Here is a 19,937-nt window from a genome sequence, read left to right as displayed (position 1 = left end):
GGCTCAGCCTAGTAACCCAAATGCTCATGCTGCATTCCTGATGTTTTCTGATGCACTCTTGATGCATTATCTTATTAATGGCAACGCACAGTTGTTTCAGATATTGTCCCCCCCCCCCCAATACACCCTAGTCAATCTATACATCTTCATTTCTGAAAAGCGGAACAAGTGTTTTACTTATTACAACTGCAGCTCAATACACCTAAGGATTTACCATGGCTTCCACATGAAACAGATCTTTTCTTGTTCATTTCAAATGATGTACAAAGCAGCTCAGGGAATAAGGTGTGTGTGTGGGGGAGAATTCATACCCAAGGGACTGGAACTGAATTTCATGTACCAGCGAAAGGCAAGGATTTTATTAAAGAAGAGAAGACAATGACTGAATAATAACCATATCCACAGACCACTGCTGCTTTCAAATTAAAGGTCTTTGTGCACAAATGAGAGAAAGAAGGAAGCACTCTAAGCTAGCTCCATGATGAATAGGGTGGTGGTGATCTCAGGAGGTGGACGGTGGAGGCAGCAACCTCTGCCCTCTCAGGGGGAAGGACTTCCTGGGAACAGGGAGGAGCATCACATGCTTACATAAACAAGAAGTAATGGCTGACTGGCACTTGGGAGGGAGACCACCAAGGAAGTCTGGGATTGCTAAACAGAGGCTGGCAATAGCAAACAGCCTGTTAGTCCCTTGCCTTGAAAAGAAGAAGAATTGCAGATTTATACCCCGCCCTTCTCTCTGAATCAGAGACTCAGAGTGGCTTCCAATCTCCTATATCTTCTCCCTCCACAACAGACACCCTGTGAGGTGGGTGGGGCTGAGAGGACTCTCACAGCAGCTTCCCTTTCAAGGACAACTCCTACGAGAGCTATGGCTGATCCAAGGCCATTCCAGCAGGTACGAGTGGAGGAGTGGGGAATCAAACCCGGTTCTCCCAGATAAGAGTCCACACACTTAACCACTACGCCAAACTGGCTCTCAGGTTGAAAATCCTGGGGTTGCCAAAAGATGGCCATGAAGCAACCATGAGGTAACTTTTTTTTTCTTGCATGCAATCTCACTCCTAAAGGTCTAGGAAACATCACAACCTGGAGATGTTCTTAGAAATACACACACTTATTTGCTTTGTTTACATGATTTTTCCCCCTGTTGTCGGAATGCAAGATCACATCCTCAGACCAGCTATTCTGTGTCTAGAATCTAAAAAGCTCCTTGGCTTACTGAACCATCAAAAGCATCATTAACCTAAAGGCATCTTCATCTGAACTAAGAGTCAGTTTCCAGATATAGGATGGAGTGTTCGGGGTGGCATGTCTGAAGGATAAGACAGACCTCGATTTAGTATTTTGGAAAGCACAAGGCAAGCTGCTGTCTGAATCACAGCTTTCCTTGATGGTGTTTGAAAAGACCAGCTCGATTTCTGTCGGATTCTTATTTTCGGGGACCACCAGACACCTGAGTTCATTCAAGCTACGCAGCTGAATTCTATCGAAACGCTCAGGTGCGCAACGCAAAGATCTAGTTGGGTAGAACATACTCTCATCTTGTACAAGCGCTATGTGAGTATTAGTGAGGACTAGCGATCGGAATTCGCCTTCTAGTTTCACCGTTGTGTAGAGCGATATCTGAATATCTCCTACGGAGGGTTTGTTGGTTCCCATGTTTTCATGGAGCAGGTAAGCTAGATCGGCTAAACGGGCCTCAAAATTACACGTCAGCCGAACGCCATTGTCCAAAACTAAGTCAGAGACTTTAGAAGTCCAGTCCAAGGAGAGTTGCAACAGATCTCCTTTGAGGAGCTTGTGATTTACGCAAGCACAATCTGACAACGGAATCGCAGCGCTAAGTATGTCAAGGCATAGCCTTTGTGTGAAATACCGGTCGAAGGTAAATATTGTCATTGCATTATCGTCACCAGAAGTCAAAAGGCGGACGCTCTGCCCAGCGTATCCAATTTGGATTTCTCTTAATGCAGTGATAGGGAAAATGTGAAAAATTTCCAGAGAGTCTTGTCCGCTCTCTAGTTGGCTGGCTGAAGGAACAATGGCGTAGACAGCTGAAGAAAGTAAGAACAAGCAGGCAGGCTTGGGCACAGGGTTTTCCCTGTTTCCCACAGCAATCCAAAATACCCCTCTTAACTCTTCAGGATTGACATACATTTTGGGCAAGACGCGGGTGACATACTGCAGTAATTCATCCAGAGGACGCAGCTGCAATTGAAGAAACCTGTCTGAAAAGTATATAAAATTCTGCTTCGGCAGAAAGCTAGCTTCCCCATCTTCATTTTTGCAATAGATACTTGATGGTTTGGAGTGTACCGCTCCGCACGCATTGGCTGTGACTTCTGAACATATGAATTCCATGGTGTCTTCGTGTCGTGCAAGATATCCCGGGCTATCGTTTGACCCAACGGCAACAATCTCATCCATCAAACGAGAGCTACTCCCCCTCCCGCCCACAAGCATATTTAGCTGCATTTCCCTCACAAATGGGAAGCTTTTAATCAATGACACCACTCGAGTGTACTTCTCGTTTTTGTCACAGAAGCCGACAAAATCTTGGAGGTGTTTGAAGACCCAGCCGCTTTTGACTTGAGAGCTAGTATCTCGGTAAACACTGGCAAATTTGCTGTATAGATGCCCCAGGCTGTAACTTGGCTGCGTTCGCATATTGGATACTGGGGGGTGGCTTTCAGGGGTGCCTGCAACACTTTCACGCTGACTGGGTACTTCCACACAGGCTTGGGCAATTTGGTTGCTCTGTTCTCCACGAGAGAGAAAGAAACAAAAGCCAGCTTGATATTTCGCAGAGGTGGATGGTTCAGAGGCAGGTGTACTGTGGACATGGAAGGAATCAAATTTTGTTTCTGAGCTCTTGTTTTTACGAGGAGAAACTTGCAGGCTTGGGCCTCTGGAATGACAGACCACCAGCTGCTCTTCCGACTAGTGAATCGTTCCACCTCTTTCGCCAGTCGGAGGAGGAGAATCTGTGAAATTCTTTGAACAGCTTCTCTTCCTGTTAACGATTCTGGGTTGAGTCAAGTCACATTCATTACCGTGCAGCCAGTCAATGTATTCCTGTCCTAATTGCCTCCTTTTATTTGAATCCTCACTGGTCCTGAAGAATGGCAGGATCCTGCCCCAATTAGGAATAAATGTGTCCGGACTTTTGTCCTGCTCATTGAAGCCTGCTATTCTTGTATCTTCACCAATCAGGTTACAGTGTTGGCTGTCCTCATTAGACAGAGCGCGAAAGCCATAAAGGGGCAACCAAAGCTGACTTTTCTGTTTAAAATGTAAAAAAAAAGATACAAGGTGCCTTTGCTTGATTACCAAAAAAAAAATCCGTTTTCTACTTTAATTTTTAGGCACTGATTTGTGCTGTGCAATGGTGAATTAAAAAGCAGTGAAACCAAATTCAATTAAATGAGATCGGTTCTGATTCAAGAAGAAAAGCCATAATTTCCGTCAGCCATCAACTTGACTTTAGAACAGTATCCATTTCACTTGATTAAGTTCTGGAGGATTAATTTACATCCCAAAGTCAATGGGGAAAAAAAAATACTGCTGATCATCCAAATGGAGACTGACCCCTCTAGCCCAATTCTTTCCTTAAAGCAAACTTTTACAAAAAGGATAACTGGAATTCATTGAAAAGCGTTTAGTTAACATGGAGCTAGATCCAACGCAGCCTTATTCACTTCCCCTCAATATTATAGTTCCGGTCATACATTGAGGCCCCCTGGTCCCCATAGTTTTTTTGAGGTCAAAGGAGGCTCCTTTTTCACCAGAGAAAAGCTGGTTGGACTAGCCACCATAAGAACATAAGAGAAGCCATGTTGGATCAAGGCCATCCGGTCCAACACTCTGCGTTACACAGTGGCTAAAAAACCCAGGCACCATCAGGAGGTCCATTAGTGGGGCTAGGCCACTAGAAATGAGTGGTTGATTTGTCAGACTAGGATCTGGGGAACCCAGGTTCAAATCCTCATTCTGCCACGCGAGTTTGCTGGGTGACTTTGGGACAGTCACATTCTCAGCCTAACCTACCTCGCTGGGTTGTCCCCATTGTGGTGAAAGTTGGGATATAAATAAATAAATCTTTCTTTATTTCCACTTGGAACAGAACAACAAAAAACATACTTGTCAAAAAACACACAACTGAATTACACATAGTAGACATATATAGATTTGCCTTCTTTCCCCCAAAGTATTATTTGCTACTATCTACTGAGTAATTTAAACTCTGTAATGATTTGATATAATTTTGCAAATTGCATTTTTCTCTTTTTTGTTGTATATATCAATTTTCATTTTGTGTTGGGGGAGAAACAGACAACCGAAGGCATGCAACAGTTTGCATATTATACCTTTGCCCCATTGGATAAAGCTTTTGAACTTAATTTATCAAAGCTGATTGGTTTTACACTACACTGATAGAAGACCATACCTTCTCTTACAATTGAAATGTTGACACATTTCTATGTAGAAAAAATGGAGACTAAGTACTTACAGACACACTGTTTCTACCTTATTGATCTCTGAAAGGGATACTGTCGCTGTGTCAAGTCATTAATTGAACTATTATCTCCACCACCACCAATCAACTCATCTAAACCCCCAAAGCATTCCCGGCGCAGAAACTTTAATTTCAGTCCTTTTTCCCGCTCGCCATTAATCTTGCTGGAATACAGAATTCTAATTATGCTGCAGAAACTTAAAAAAGAAAAAAAATTCATTAAAGAGCATGCCATGATTTAAAACGAGCCCTTCTCTGAGCTGACAGGAGATAACTTACCTCATACTTCAGCCTACGTTGAACAGTACCGTTCTGAAACTTCTCGTTATCCTGGAGAGCAAAGACAAGACACAGTTCATAAGGTCTTATTCTGAAAAGGAAAGGGGGGGGGGAAATAGAACAGAGCTATCTGTCACAACAAATAGTCTAATCCAGCTGGAATACTGGAAATGGAGCCAATTATAGTCCGAACTGGCACTAAATTGGTTTAAATTCAAATAGTTGGACGTGGCAGGGTAAAAGTTGAGTATCAAACGCACAGAGCTGATTCTTTCCTCCCTGACATCCAATAAGGATCTCCATCCCAAAAGAGTTCCAGTGAGCTGAAAACCCAAGTTTGAGTCTTGAGATACAGAGAGAATTCTCCTCAGAAACGATCTATCGCCTCAACAAATTTCTGATCTGGGCACTGAAGAGATGGTTCTCTCAGTGCGTGGGTCACTCCTCCACAGTTACAACTCCATAAGTCTGGATTCTGGTTCAGTAGTGCCTCAGGGTACAATCTTTTGAGAGACAAAGTTCCCTCCCACAGACTGGACTCAAATCCCACTGTTCTACTGCAGACCAACGCAGCTATCCTCTGAAATGATCATCTGGATTCTGAAATTTGATCCAGGCATTTATAGGAGACCAGCATCTCCCTTCCCCCGTGTCTACAGTCTCAGCAGTAGAAAAGAGTAAGAGCCGAGTAACACCTTCCATACTGACAGAATCGGCAGCTGGGAAATGAACTTTCGTGAGTCACTGATCGCTTTGTTTGATACGGTTCGTGTTGAGTTTTCCTCTTTCCTTGCTGCCTCCAACTTTGACTAGCATTGTTGTCTTTTACAGTGTTGCATCTAGCAAGGGATTAGGCTCGTTTCCTCCACCCCACACCCTATAAAAGACACAGGGCTTTTTTTGTAGCAGGAACTGCTTCGCATATTAGGCCACACATCCCTGATGCAGTCAATCTTCCTGGGCCTTACAGTAGGCCCTGCAAGCTCTTGGAGGACTGGCTATGTCAGGGAGGTGTGGCCTAATATGCAAAGGAGTTCCTGTCACAAAAAAAGCCCTGCATAGACAGATGGCATCCTGTAGAAAAAGCCGGTGTGGTGTAGTGGTTAAGGGACGCGGACTCTGATCTGCAGAACTGAATTCAATTGCCCACTTCTCCTCCACATGAAGCCTGCTGGGTAACCTTGGGTCAGTCACAATTCTCTCAGAGCTCTCTCAGCCTCACAAGGTTCTTGTCGTGGGGAGAGGAAGGGAAGGAGATTGTAAGCTGCTTTGAGACTCCTTAAGGTACAAAAAATCAGGGTATATAAACCAACTCCTCCTTCTTCTGGTATAGGACTGCATCACACCTACACTCTTCAGCTTCCCTACATAAGGCTGTATTGTGTCCTATGCATTTAAACAACTCACTAATATTATTTTCTTTATTTTATAGATTAGTCCATGTGAGTGGCCAACCCTAGACCACTTCTAGGGAGGTAAATCAACAGGAATAAGCTGTCTTGGTCATATATGCAGAATGATTGAAGGCATTCCTGAAGGCACAAAGAAGGCAACAGCCGGAACTGGCTTTTTAAAAAGGTAATAATGTATTTCGGGGTGAAAAATTAAGTAAAGCAACAGCCTGTCATCCGCTTCCTTCTCCCTCTCACTTGCTTCCTTGTGCATAACAAGACTTGCTCAATCGCACAGGAACTACAGAGCAAACCCTCTATATTCTCTATTGGCTGAGGCTCCTCTCTTGGGGAGGAAGGTGGGGAGGCAGAGCTTGCTTTGCCAGGCTCTCTCAGTTGCACAGCAGAACTACTGAGCCAAGCCTTTCTTCCTTCTATTGGCTGAGGCTCCTCCCCCTCCTGGTCCCCTGGGGAAGGAAGGAAAGAGCCAGAGCATCTTTTGCCCAGTTTCCTGGATCCGGTGGAAGAAATACAAAGAAAGCACTTTCTAAGACCAACCAGTGCTAAGGTTTGAAGCTTGTTTTAAGTTTTTTTTTTTTAAAAAATCTTTATTTGTGTTTGTTTCCTTTACTTGCCTTTAAACATTCCACAGACTGGAAGAGGCTGTTGTTGTTCTCTGCAGAAGTATAGTGAACATTCTGAAGACGTCTCTGAACTTCTTCTTCGATAAAGGCATTGATTCTTTAAAAAAGAAAATGCAAATAAAAAATCCCCAGAGAGAGCAATATTACTAGGGGTGTGCATTTGTCTCTGTCCAAGCCATAAAAATAGACGAAAAACACTTTACTGGTATTTTTCGGCTATTCTTTCAGCTGAATATATATTCGGGCAGTTGCTTTTTTTGTAGCAAAAACTTCTTTGCCTATAAGTCCACGCACCCTGATGTAGGCAGTCCTCCCAGAACGTACAGTAGGCCCTGGACTAAGGGCCCTGTAAGCTTTTGGGGGATTGGCTACAGGGGTGGAATTTTAGCAAGAGCTCCTTTGCATATTAGGCCACACCCTCCCGATGTAGCCAATCCTCCTGGAGCTTCCAGTAGGCCCTGGACTAAGAGCCCTGTAAGCTCTTGGGGGATTGGCTACAGAGGTGGAATTTTAGCAGGAGTTCCTTTGCATATTAGGCCACACACCCCCATGTAGCCAATCCTCCTGGAGCTTCCAGTAGGCCCTGGACTAAGAGCCCTGTAAGGTCTTGGGGGATTGGCTACAGGGGTGGAATTTTAGCAGGAGCTCCTTTGCATATTAGGCCACCCCCCCCCCCCGATGTAGCCAATCCTCCTGGAGCTTCCAGTAGGCCCTGTACTAAGAACCCTGTAAGCTCTTCAAAGATTGGCAACATCACTGGTGTGTGGCCTATATGCAAAGGAGTTCCTGCAACGAAAAAAGCCCTGCATTTGGATATTTTTCATTAACCTGAAAGCTTTGAGGTGGGTCAGCTGAGAAAAGAAGTAAATCTGCTTACAGTCAGTAGCTGCAGCGAACAGAAGAACGAAAAAGTTTCTAAAATGTGGGTCTTGTAGGGTTGCTACGACGAGCAAGGGAAACCAAATTTGAACCAGGCTGACAGAAAGTGATTAAATTTTCTTTACGGGTGAAATGAAAAAAGCAGTTAAACATGCCTCTAGGGATGGACATCAGACATTAAAAAACAATGGATTCTTTGATAATGTCAAGGAAATGATGGCACACTTGATGGCACTTTTTTTTTTGCTACTGTGTGACACAAAGTGTTGGACTGGATGGGCCATTGGCTTGATCCAACATGGCTTCTCTTATGTTCTTATGTCTGGAGCAGTGATGTTCTGTATTCTTGGTGCTTGAGAGGGGCAACAGTGTGAGGACTTCTAGTGTCCTGGGCCCATTGATGGACCTCCTGATGGCACCTGGGTTTTTTGGCCACTGTGTGACACAGAGTGTTGGACTGGATGGGCCTTTGGTCTGATCCAACATGGCTTCCCTTATGTGATACAGTGTTGGACTGGATGGGCTTTTCGCCTGATCCAACATGGCTTCTCTTATGTCCTTATGTGACACAGAGTGTTGGACTGGATGGGCCATTGGCCTGATCCAACATGGCTTCTCTTATGTTCTTATGTCTGGGGCAGTGGTGCTCTGTCTTCTTGATGCTTGGAGGGGCAGCAGTGGGAGGGCTTCTAGTGTCCTGGCCCCACTGGTGGACCGCCGGATGGCACCTGGTTTTTCACCACTGTGTGACAGAGTGTTGGACTGGATGGGCCATTGTCCTGATCCAACATGGCTTCTCTTACGTTCTTATGACACAGAGTGTTGGACTGGATGGGCCATTGGCCTGATCCAACATGGATTCTCTTATGTGATACAGAGTATTTGACTGGATGGGCCATTGGCCTGATCCAACATGGCTTCTCTTATGTTCTTATGTCAGCAAAAGCTGCAGAATTTCTCGTATACTGATCCATGCCTTAGTTACATCTAGACTGGACTACTGTATTGCGCTGTACTCGGGGACACCTTTAAAGGGTGTTCGAAAGCTGCAGCTAGTGCATAATGCTGTGGCTAGACTTCTATTTGGGTCTGCTACTGGGAGTCCCTGACCCTGATATTACAGCAATTACACTGGCTACCGATTCGCTTCCAAGCCCAATTTAAGATGGTGGTTTTGATCTTTAAAGGGCCTGGGACCAGGATATCTGAAGGGACTGTACATGGGGTGGACAAACTTGCTTAAAGTAAAGAGCCACATAGAATAAATGTCAAAGGTTTGAGAGTCACAAGACATGAATGTAAGAGGTTTGAGGGCCACAAGAGAAGGAAGGAAGGAAGGAAGGAAGGAAGGAAGGAAGGAAGGAAGGAAGGAAGGAAGGAAGGAAGGAAGGGAGGGAGGGAGGGAGGGAGGGAGGAAGGAAGGAAGGAAGGAAAGAAGGAAGGAAGGAAGGAAGGAAGGAAGGAAGGAAGGAAGGAAGGAAGGAAGGAAGGAAGGAAGGAAGGAAGGAAGGGAGGGAGGGAGGAAGGAAGGAAGGAAGGAAGGGAGGGAGGGAGGGAGGGAGGGAGGAAGAAGGAAGGAAGGAAGGAAGTGGAAAAAAAGCAACTTTAAATGCATTTTCCAAGCCACCAGCTGGCTTGGTGACATGATTTAAAGCAGGGGTGGGGAACCTCCGTCCCGAGGGACATATATGGCCCTCGAGGTCACTTGGTGTGGCCCTCAGGGATTACTGGACTGAACCAAGCCATATGGCAGCCTCCCTAGGGCCTGGCTGACCAGCAAGGATCGTGGGGCCCAGCCGCGCTGTGCAGCAGCCTCCCCAGGGCCAGGCAGGGATCACAGGGCCCAGATGTACTGCGTGGCAGCCTCTCTGGGGCCTGGCTGGCCAGCCAGAATTGCTTCAGGGCCTGGAAAAGTTACTGTCACAGTTCAGTTTGCACTTGATTATCCCAGAGGGTGTGGCCTAATGTGCTAATATTAGGGGATGCAGTTTAATATGCTACTGAGTTCCTGCTGGGCTTTTTTCTACAAAAAAGCCCTGGACCTATGCATTTGCCTAGGGCGGCGGGCTGTGTGTGTGTGTGTGCCAGAATAGGCTCTCCCCACATGACTTCAAATAGAAAAACAATTATTTGCATTAATTTTGCTGGCCTGAATCATTCTCCCTCGGCGGAGCACTGTTTTTTAAGTTGATAATTTTTTATGGCCTGCGAATGATGTTATAAATATCCATACAGCCCTTGGCAGAAAAAAAGGTTCCCCACCCCTGATTTAAAGAGACAAATGCCTTCTCCAAGCTGGACAACAGGGTGGTGGTGGCTTCAAAAAGTCACACAATATGTGTGAAAGAACCACGTGCGGCTCCTAAGGTATACCAGGGTCTTTACTTTTTCTTCTTTCTTTGCATTTTTCTTTGTGCGTGCACCAGGAAGTCATGGTAACCTCTGGTACTGGGGGGGGGGGGGGGCTGCAGGATGCTGTATTCAGAGACGTGGGTGAACAAAGCCTGCCCCTGCCCTCCCGACTGCTGGTATTCCAAGGAGGTCTCCCATCCAAGAACTTGCCAGAGTTGACCCTGCTTCGCTTCTGAGATCTGAAGGGCTTGGGCTTGCCTGGCCAATCCAGGTCAGCAGGGCTTCTTTTTGTAAGAGGAGCTCCTTTGCACATTAGGCCACACACCCCTGATGTAGCCAGTCCTCCTGAAGCTTAAAAAAAAAAAAAAGGTAAAGGCAGTCCCCTGTGTGAACACCAGTCGTTTCCAACTCTGGGGTGACGTCACATCACGATGTTTTCACGGCAGACTTTTTACGGGCTGGTTTGCCACTGCCTTCCCCAGTCATCTCCACTTTCCCCCAGCAAACTGGGGACTCATTTTACCGACCTCGAAGGATGGAAGGCTGAGTCAACCTGGAACCGGTGACCTGAATCCAGCTTCCGCCGGGATCGAACGCAAGTCGTGAGCAGAGAGTCTGACTGCAGTACTGCAGCTTTACCACTCTGCGCCATGGAGCTTACAGGGCTCTTATTGCAGGGCCTACTGTAAGCTCCAGAAGGATTGGCTACATCAGGTGGTGTGTGGCCTAATATGCAAAGGAGTTCCTGCTACAAAAAAAGCCCTACAGGTCAGGGAGGAATACTAGGGTCTTGATGCGGAGCCAGGTCTCTGTCTTGCCCATGGGGTTACCGTAAGTTAAAGAGAATAAGGACTTGTCTTCATCCTGCCCTCTTTAGCCTGCCTGTCCTTTCCTCCCTTCTGTTCTCCTTGCCTGCCTGGTCTCTTTAGTGCTCTTTCGGACCGGGCCCATGAGGTCATAGAGAGCTTGCGTTGCCATGGAGGGTCATTAGTGTCATGAGTCCTGAGGAAGGGAAGCTGGAAGGGTTAACAGACAAGGAACATATGAACATATGAAGCTGCCTTATACTGAATCAGACCTTTGGTCCATCAAAGTCAGTATTGTCTACTCAGGCTGGCAGCGGCTCTCCAGGGTCTCAAGCTGAGGTTTTTCACACCTTTTTGCCTGGACCCTTTTTTGGAGATGCCAGGGATTGAACCTGGGACCTTCTGCTTACCAAGCAGATGCTCTACCACTGAGCCACCGTCCCTCCCCAAGAATGCCCTTCCAGCACCTCAGCCGAACAATCAACAGCTGGCCCACCAATCACTCTCCCCACATTCCAGGCACCAGCGCTGGCTGTTGACAATCAGCTCTCCCCCTCCCATCTCAAGAATGCGCAGCCGGTTTCGGGGAAACACTCTCACAATGCAGACGCGAGGCGCGCCAATGCTTCCGATCTCATAGCCCTGAGTTTTAGGAGAATTACAGTCACCCAGGGAACTTGCTTCCTTTTTTTGGCTTGCATCTACGCTCCTTCCTGATTCCAGAGCCTGACCTGCTTGAATTCCTTGGCACCCAAACCCCTTTCGCTTTTGGACACTGACTTCTGATTCCCGTTTGCAATTTTGCTTTGGTGACTTGGCCCCTGCTTGACTCCCTGGACTTTGACCTCGGACCGACATTGGACTCCCGCCTGCCTGCGCCCCGAGAACGTGACAATTAGCTAAATTGCCCTGGTTTCTGAACAAAGGACTGCATAACTTGGGGCCACCTTGCCCTGGATGGCCCAGGCTTGCTCAGTATCATCAGATCTCCGAAGCTAAGCAGGACTGGCGCTGACTAGTATGTGGATGGGAGAACTCCAAGGAATGTCGGGGTCTTGATGCAGAGGCAGGCAACGGCGAACCACCTCTGAAGGTCTCGGGCCATAAAAACCCCACTGGGGTCACCACAAGTCAGCTGTAGCTTGATAGCACTTCCCACCACCAAGCAGCGTCCCCCCCCTAAGCTGAGTTAGCGTGAGCTAGCTCACAGATTTTCAGCCTCCAGCTCACACGTTTTTGTCTTCGCTCAGGGAAATTGACTCCAGAGCACAAGCACTGATGCAGGAGCTCGTCGCTTCAGCGCCAGTCGCTCACAACTTTAATGCCAGTCGCTCGCAAAGTAGAATTTTTGCTCGCAAGACTCTGCAGCTGGGAGGGAACGTCGCCGTCAAGTTGCCTTGCGCTTCATAAGGCGACTCATAAATATTTAAAATAAAGAAATAGGAGTTTGCAGCAATCAACCCTTATGCTTATCTATAATCAGAAACAGAGACGTTAAGATTTCCTCTAAAAGGCAGCAGGTCTGCGGTTAAACGTAACAGAGAAAAAGAAATTACACCTGTATACTGATAACGTTAGTTAAGAAACAACCCCAAGGGTTTCTCAGGTCTCCCCTTGTGCTGTTGGTTAATGCTTTGTATTTCCTTGATAACACGGCATTAAGTCAGATTTCCAGGTACGAAGGAAATATAAAATCCTAGAAGCCCTCAGGCCCTATTTTTTAAGAATTCAAAACTCAGGAACTACTCTATGCAGAAAAGTTTTATTTGGAAAATATTTCAGACCCTTCACAGCAAAAGGGGGGAAGAAAAGAACTGTGTCATTCTACTAAAAACTGATTTCAGAACTTTTAATTCAAGGCATCCATTTAAAGATACTTGTGTAGATAACGGAGTCAAACTTTTTTTTTTTGAAGGGACAAGAACACGTAAAATGGGAACACGTACCTGTCATCGACCAACGGAATAAAATGGGACGGTGTTTTTGTAGCGTTAGGAGGCGGACTGCTATGAGATAGTTTCTCCTCACTGCCTCCAAGATGCCCCCTTTCAACTCCGTCACCTTCGCAGATCTTCTCCTTCAGCTGCTGTATTTGCAAGTCCAACCTGTCAGCAAATTCCAACGCGTATTATTTGAGACACGTCAAATCGCAGCAGGGTTTCTCGAGCTCCATTATGGAGAGTTCCCCCAAGTCAAGCCCCCAAAGTCTGACCCTATCTTTAAGAGAGACCAGACAAATCTGGAGACGTTGCTGTTGACGTTTCTTTAACAAAAAAGTCCTCTCCAACCTTGAGGAAAGAACAGCAGCGCGATAAGGAGGGACTTGAAAGAGCTTTCCTGAACTAAAAAGTAGGGAATGATTTCCAAGCTGAGGGCTCAGTGGAAGAATCTCTGCAGAAGGTCCCAGGTTCGCTCCTCAGCAACTCCAGTTTAAAAGGACCGGGCAGTAAGAATCACAGAATCATATGGTTAGATGGGACCTACGGGGTCATCTAGTCCAAACCCCTGCACAATGCAGGAAATTCACAAATACCTTCTCTCCCACACACACCCAGTGATCCCTGCTCCATGCACAGAAGATGGCAAAAAAACCTCCAGGATCCCTGGCTAAACTGACCCAAAAATGGCGATTTTCCTGGGCGTGTAAGAAAAGGCCATGAGAACTAACCACTGATGCAACCCTTCCTGCCCTCCCTCCCTCTCACGACCTGCCTAAATCCACAGAATGAGCATTGCTGTCAGATGGCCATCCAGGCTCTGCTTAAAAACTTCCAGAGCCTACCACCTCCCAAGGAGGAAGCCTGTTCCATTGAGGAACCGTTTCAATGGCCAGGAAGTTCTTCCTAATGTTGAACCAAAAAAGAGATGTGAAAGACCTCAGCCCGAGACCCTGGAGGGCTGTTTCCAGTCTCTGGATAGACAATACTGACCTTGATAGACCAAGGGTCTCATTCAGTATAAGGTAGGTTCATATGTGCGTGATTTGTCATTTGGGGGAACAGGGCCACATAGCCGCTCTTGCTAACTGAAAGGGCATCCACAAATAGTTGCTGATCCCTACTTAAGTAAAGAGGCATATTTTGTTTGGAATTATTTGATTCCAAGCATACCGATTTATAAACAGTTAGGACAGACGTAAGACCAGGGCTTTCTTTTCTTTTTTTTGAGCAGGAATGCAGTTCCGGCTGGCTTGGCGCCAGGGGGTGTGGCCTAGTATGCAAATAATTTCCTGCTGGGCTTTTTCTACCCGAAAGCCCTGTGCAGGACAATGGTGACATCAGGGGGTGTGGCCTGATATGCAAATGAGTTCCTGCTGTGACTTTCCCCTCAAAAAGCCCTGTATGAAAAAATTGTGGTGTCAGGAGGTGTGGCCTAATATGCAAATGATCTCCTGCTGGATGAAACATTGCATATGAAGCCTTGTATGTAACAGTGGTGACATCAGGGGTGTGGCCTAATATGCAAATGAATTCACGCAGGGCTTTTTTTGTGGAAAACAAACCCTGTCTGGAGCAACTGCGACACCAGGGGGGGTGTGGCCTAATATGCAAATGAGTTCCTGCTAGGCTTTTTCTGTAGAAAAAGCCCTGTGTGGAACAATTATGACACGAGGGGGGGGTCTGGCCTAATATGCAAATGAGTTCCTGCTGGGTCTTTTCTATTAAAAAAGCCCTGAAGTTTACATCTTTACTAACATCAATTCCATATTGCTAATATTTCAAACCACTGGATATTACAGAAAAGGAGATGGGGAAGAAATTTTCACAAAATAAATTCCATACAGAGGCATAAGACTATAACTAATAAGACCTGGCAAGATATGAATTAGGGTGTTCTCTCACAAGGGACATTTCCCTTAGATCAGGGATGGGGAACATCAGATCCGAGGGCCGTAAATGGCCCTTGAGATCACTTGATATGGCCCTCGGGGACTGCTGGGCCGAGGCCTCCCCTCTTATGGATATTGTGAAGGACTGCTGCTGGGATATGTGGGTGCTTTTAAAGGTCTGCTGAGAACAGCTGAAGGGACAGAAGGCTGGCAGAGGTGAGGCAGTTACTACCAGTTCAATTTGCACTTGATAATCCCAGATGGTGTGGCCTAATATGGAGCACTGTTTTTTAAGTTGATAATTTTGTATGGCCCACGAATGATGTTATAAATATCCAAATGGCCCTTGGCAGAAGAAAGGTTCCCCACCCCTGCCTTAGATAGACATGCACATTAAACAAAAAGATGGTCGCAACTATTTAAATAGCGAAGAACCCGTCTGTCAATCGGAAGCTACGTTAGGATGTAAATATAGCAGTTAAACGAACAAAACAGCAGTCGTTTTCGGCAGAAAATATCTTCATCAGCTCATTAGAGCTGGATTGATTCATGAGACTGAGGCCATTAGAACCACTTGAGTAACTCCAGGAAAGGGTTTCAATTATTTCTTCTCTAAAGGACCTGGCAGAAATCAAAAGTGGCAACATTTTCAAGTCAGGGGAGGAACTACGGCTCACAGGCTCATCTGCTTGGTGTGTAGAAGTCCCAGGTGACTAAGAGGGGAACACGAGAGAGGTTTACAAAATGGTGCCATGGGGCGGAGAGAGCTGAAGAAGAATTGCAGATTTATACCCTGCCCTTCTCTCTGAATCAGAGATTCAGAGCAGCTTACAATCTCCTTTATCTTTTCAGCCAACAACAGACACCCTGTGAGGTGGGTGGGGCTGAGAGGGCTCTCACAGCAGCTGCCCTTTCGAGGACAACCTCTGCCAGAGCTATGGCTGACCCAAGACCATTCCAGCAGGTGCAAGTGGAGGAGTGGGGAATCAAACCCGGTTCTCCCAGATAAGAGTCCGCACACTTAACCGCTACACCAAACTGGCTCTCCCTCTCTCAGAAGACTAGAACTCGAAGGCATCCCACGAAGCTGATGGGCAGTAAAATTCAGGACAGACAAAAGGAAACACTGCTTTACACAGAGAGTGGAAATGTGTAAGTTGTTGCCAGAGCATGTAGTGATGGCCACAGGAATAAACAGCTAGAAAAGGGGATGAGGTAGATTCATGGAAGATGAGTCTATCGATGGCCACTAGCCATGGTGACTGAGGGGAACCTCACATTCAGAGGCACTAGGCCTCTGAATCCAAGAGCCAGGAGGCAACATCAAGGAAGGCCTCACTGGTCTGATCCAGCAGGGCTCTTCTGATGTTCTTATGAAGGCCTTGGCCTCTCTGCCCTGTCTTTGGCCCTCCAGAGGAAATAGCTGGCCACTGTGTGAGTCAGGATGCTGGACTAGATGGACCCTCACTGGTTTAATCCAGCAGGGCTCTTCTTGTGTTCTTATGAAGGCCTTGGCCTCTCTGCCCTGTTGTTGGCCCTCCAGAGGAACTGGTTGGCCACCATGTGAGGCAGGATGCTGGACTAAATGGACCCTCAGTGGTCTGATCCAGCAGGGCTCTTCCGATGTTCTTATGAAGGCTTCGGCCTCTTTGCCCTGTCTTTGGCCCTCCAGAGGAAGTGGCTGGCCACTGTGTGAGGCAGGATGCTGGACTAGATGGACCCACACTGGTCTGATCCAGCAGGGCTCTTCTGATGTTCTTATGAGGGCCTCGGGCTCTCTGCCCTGTCTTTGGCCCGCCAGAGGAAGTGGCCAGTCACCGTGTGAGGCAGGATGCTGGACTAGATGGACCTTCACTGGTCTGATCCAGCAGGGCCTCTCTGCCCTGTCATTGGCCCTCCCGAGGAACTGCTTGGCCACTGTGTGGGACAGGAGGTTGGACTAGATGGACTATTGTCTGATTCAGCAAGGCTCCTCTGATGTTCTTAATATCTCCTCACTCCTTCAGGCCTGAAGATCCTAGCAAATGGCAACTGAATCCAAGCAGTTAGCAAACTTCCATTAAACACACCTGAAGCTACCGGTATCTTATACTATATCAGAACATTAGTCCTTCAAGGTCAGGTTGGAAGCAGTTCTCCAGGGTCTTCTCAGATTGGCAGCAGTTCTCCAGGGTCTCAGGCAGAGGTCTTTCACATCACCTACCACCTGGTCCTTTCAACGAGAAATGCCGGGGATCAAACCTGGGACCTTCTGCATGCCACACAGATGCTCTACACCTGAGCTATGGCCCCTCTCTTACACCTGAAGAAAGACATCAGAAGAAGCACCGTGGTGCCATAATGGCCAATTATTTATGGAACATTACATTCAGCACTTCTTTTGTAGAAAAAAAAAGCCCAGCAGGAACTCATTTGCATATTAGGCCACACCCCCTGACATCACCACTGTTTCCCACAGGGTTTTTTTGTGTGGGAAAAGCCCAGCGAGAACTCATTTGCATATTAGGCCATACCTCAACACCAAGCCAGTTGGAACTGTGTTCCTGTGTGTTCGTGCTCAAAAAAAGCCCTGATTACATTTAAAGAATAGAAAATATCTAACTGCTCAACAAGAAATCCTTAAAATTGTTAATGATTTACACCTATGGTAGAATGTTGGCACTGTTTGTTTATTTATATTATACCTTCCTTTGAAGTACATGTTATATGTGTGTGTGTGTATATATATATATATATATATAGGAATGTGTGTGTGTGTGTATGTATGGAGAGCCAGTTTGGTGTAGTGGTTAAGTGTGTGGACTCTTATCTGGGAGAACCAGGTTACTTGGTCTTTCACCAGTCACGGAATAACGGGCGGGGGGGAGGGGTGGCGTTGTTCATATGGGAGGGTTACTCCTTTCGGGCTCTCCCGGCCCCAGAGATCAACGGCATCGAATGTGCCGGTCTGACGTGGGATGTTGGAGAGGGGTTGGCGGTCTGGCTGGCGTACCGTACGCCCAACGCACCAGCCAGCGCCTTACCATCACTATTGGAGGCAGTGGCGGGCTGGGCGTTGGAGTACCCGGGGCTCATGGTCCTGGGCGACTTCAATGTCCGTGCCGATGACACGGCCTCCACTCAGGCGATGGATCTAGTGTCTTCCATGGCGACACTGGGGCTCTCTCAATTTGTCACAACTCCCACGCATCAGGCCGGGCACACATTAGACCTGATCTTTGCGGCCGGGATTTTGGTGAACGATATCGCGGTGGAAGCGGTTCCATGGTCGGATCACCTAGCCCTTAAGGCCCGTATGGAGATGTCGCCTCAACCCTGTATGGGCGGAGAGCCTATTTTGGCTCGCCCTCGGGGATTGATGGACCCGGAACGGTTCCAAACAGCCCTGAGGGATCCCTGGCCCACTAGCAATTCCCTCGATGACCTGGTGGAAGTTTGGCAGGGCCAACTATCCAGGGCTATCGATGAAATTGCACCCCAGCGCCCTCTGCGCCCTCGTGTGAGGCTGGCCCCATGGTATACCTTGGAGCTACACCAGCTGAAACAAGGGCTCAGACGACTAGAGAGGCGGTGGAGGCATACTCGGGACGAAGCGACGAGAACATCCTATAGAACGTTTATGAAGTCATATGAGATGGCAGTCAAGGCTGCAAAGAAAGAATACTTTGCAGCCAAGATTGCATCTGCAAATTCGCGCCCAGCACAATTGTTTAGAGTAATTGGCGATCTAATAACATTGCCACAAGGCAAACCAAACGTTAGAGAATTAGAGATAGGCTGTGAGGCATTTGCGAAATATTTTGCAGATAAAATCTCGTCGCTCCGCCAAGACCTGCCTATCACATTAGATACAGTGAGTGAAATTGAGGCCCCGCACCTGTCTTTGGATTTTACGCTGGGCCACTTTGACCCACTCAGCCTGGAGGAAGTCGATGGAATCCTCTCTGCTGCCCGCCCAACAACATGCGATTTGGACCCTTGCCCCTCTTGGCTGATTAAATCTTGCCAGAGGGAGCTTAGATGTCCTTTACGGGACATCATAAATAGATCCCTCTCAGAGGGGCATTTTCCAACACCTCTGAAAGAGGCCTTGGTCCGCCCCCTCTTGAAAAAACCTACAGCAGACCCGGCCGAATTGGCAAATTACCGACTGGTGTCTAATTTACCATTCTTAGGTAAAATTATCGAGAGGGCAGTGGCGTTGCAGCTACAGAGGTTTCTAGATGACGCTTCTGTCCTAGACCCGTGCCAGTCTGGTTTTCGGCCAGGCCACGGGACAGAGACGGTCCTGGTCGCCTTAGTAGATGACCTCCAACGGCAACTGGATCGAGGCGGTGTGGCAGTGCTGATGTTATTAGATCTGTCGGCTGCATTTGACACAGTCGACCATCAGCTACTGATCCACCGCCTCGCCGACATAGGGGTTAGGGGGCTGGCCTTACAATGGCTTTCCTCCTTCCTCATGGGTCGGGGACAAAGGGTGGCAATTGGGGGTGAACGATCCCAGAGGCGCACACTAGATTGTGGGGTGCCTCAGGGAGCAGTTCTCTCCCCGATGTTATTTAACATCTATATGCGCCCCCTTGCCCAGATTGTCCGGAGGTTTGGGCTGGGTTGCCATCAATATGCAGATGACACCCAGCTCTATCTGCTAATGGATGGCCGGCCCGCCTCTGCCCCGGGGAGCCTAGATCAGGCCCTACAGGCTGTTGCAACATGGCTTAGGCTGAGTGGGCTGAAGCTGAACCCAGCGAAGACAGAGGTTCTCTGTGTGGGTCGTGGCGTTCTGGGGAAGGAAATATCTCTCCCGACCTTTGACGGTGCGCCGCTGAAGGCGGCGCCGCGGGTAAAGAGCTTGGGTGTTTTACTGGAGCCTTCATTATCAATGGAGGCCCAGATAACAGCCACTGCCAAGTCAGCATTTTTTCATCTGAAGCGGGCGAGGCAGTCGGCCCCTTTCCTAGAGCGCCGGGACCTAGCAACGGTAATCCATGCGACGGTCACCTCAAGATTGGACTACTGTAACGGCCTCTACATGGGGCTGCCTCTGTGCCGGACCCGGAGATTGCAGCTAGTGCAGAACGCGGCGGCCAGGCTGCTGCTTGGCCTCCCAAAATGGGAGCATATACGGCCGGGGCTACGCGAACTGCACTGGCTGCCGATTGTATACCGGGTCCAGTACAAAGTGCTGGTGATTACCTTTAAAGCCCTATATGGCCGAGGACCGACCTACCTGAG

General features: G+C 47.6%; 1 protein-coding gene across 1 annotated transcript in view; it reads right to left on the bottom strand.

Moving 5' to 3' along the window:
* The window catches only part of KIF16B (kinesin family member 16B), a 238,165-nt gene that overhangs the window by 75,119 nt on the left and 143,109 nt on the right, over positions 1 to 19,937 (bottom strand). The window contains exons 21-23 of the mRNA XM_060230816.1: positions 12,817 to 12,975; positions 6,825 to 6,930; positions 4,799 to 4,849 (exon numbers count right to left, since the gene is read on the bottom strand). Of these exons, the coding sequence (XP_060086799.1) occupies positions 4,799 to 4,849; positions 6,825 to 6,930; positions 12,817 to 12,975 (316 nt within the window). The remainder of the gene's footprint in view (positions 1 to 4,798; positions 4,850 to 6,824; positions 6,931 to 12,816; positions 12,976 to 19,937) is intronic.

This window comes from Heteronotia binoei, chromosome 1, assembly GCF_032191835.1.
Source record: "Heteronotia binoei isolate CCM8104 ecotype False Entrance Well chromosome 1, APGP_CSIRO_Hbin_v1, whole genome shotgun sequence".
Lineage (NCBI taxonomy): Eukaryota > Metazoa > Chordata > Lepidosauria > Squamata > Gekkonidae > Heteronotia > Heteronotia binoei.
This window is presented reverse-complemented; position numbering and strand designations above follow the sequence as displayed.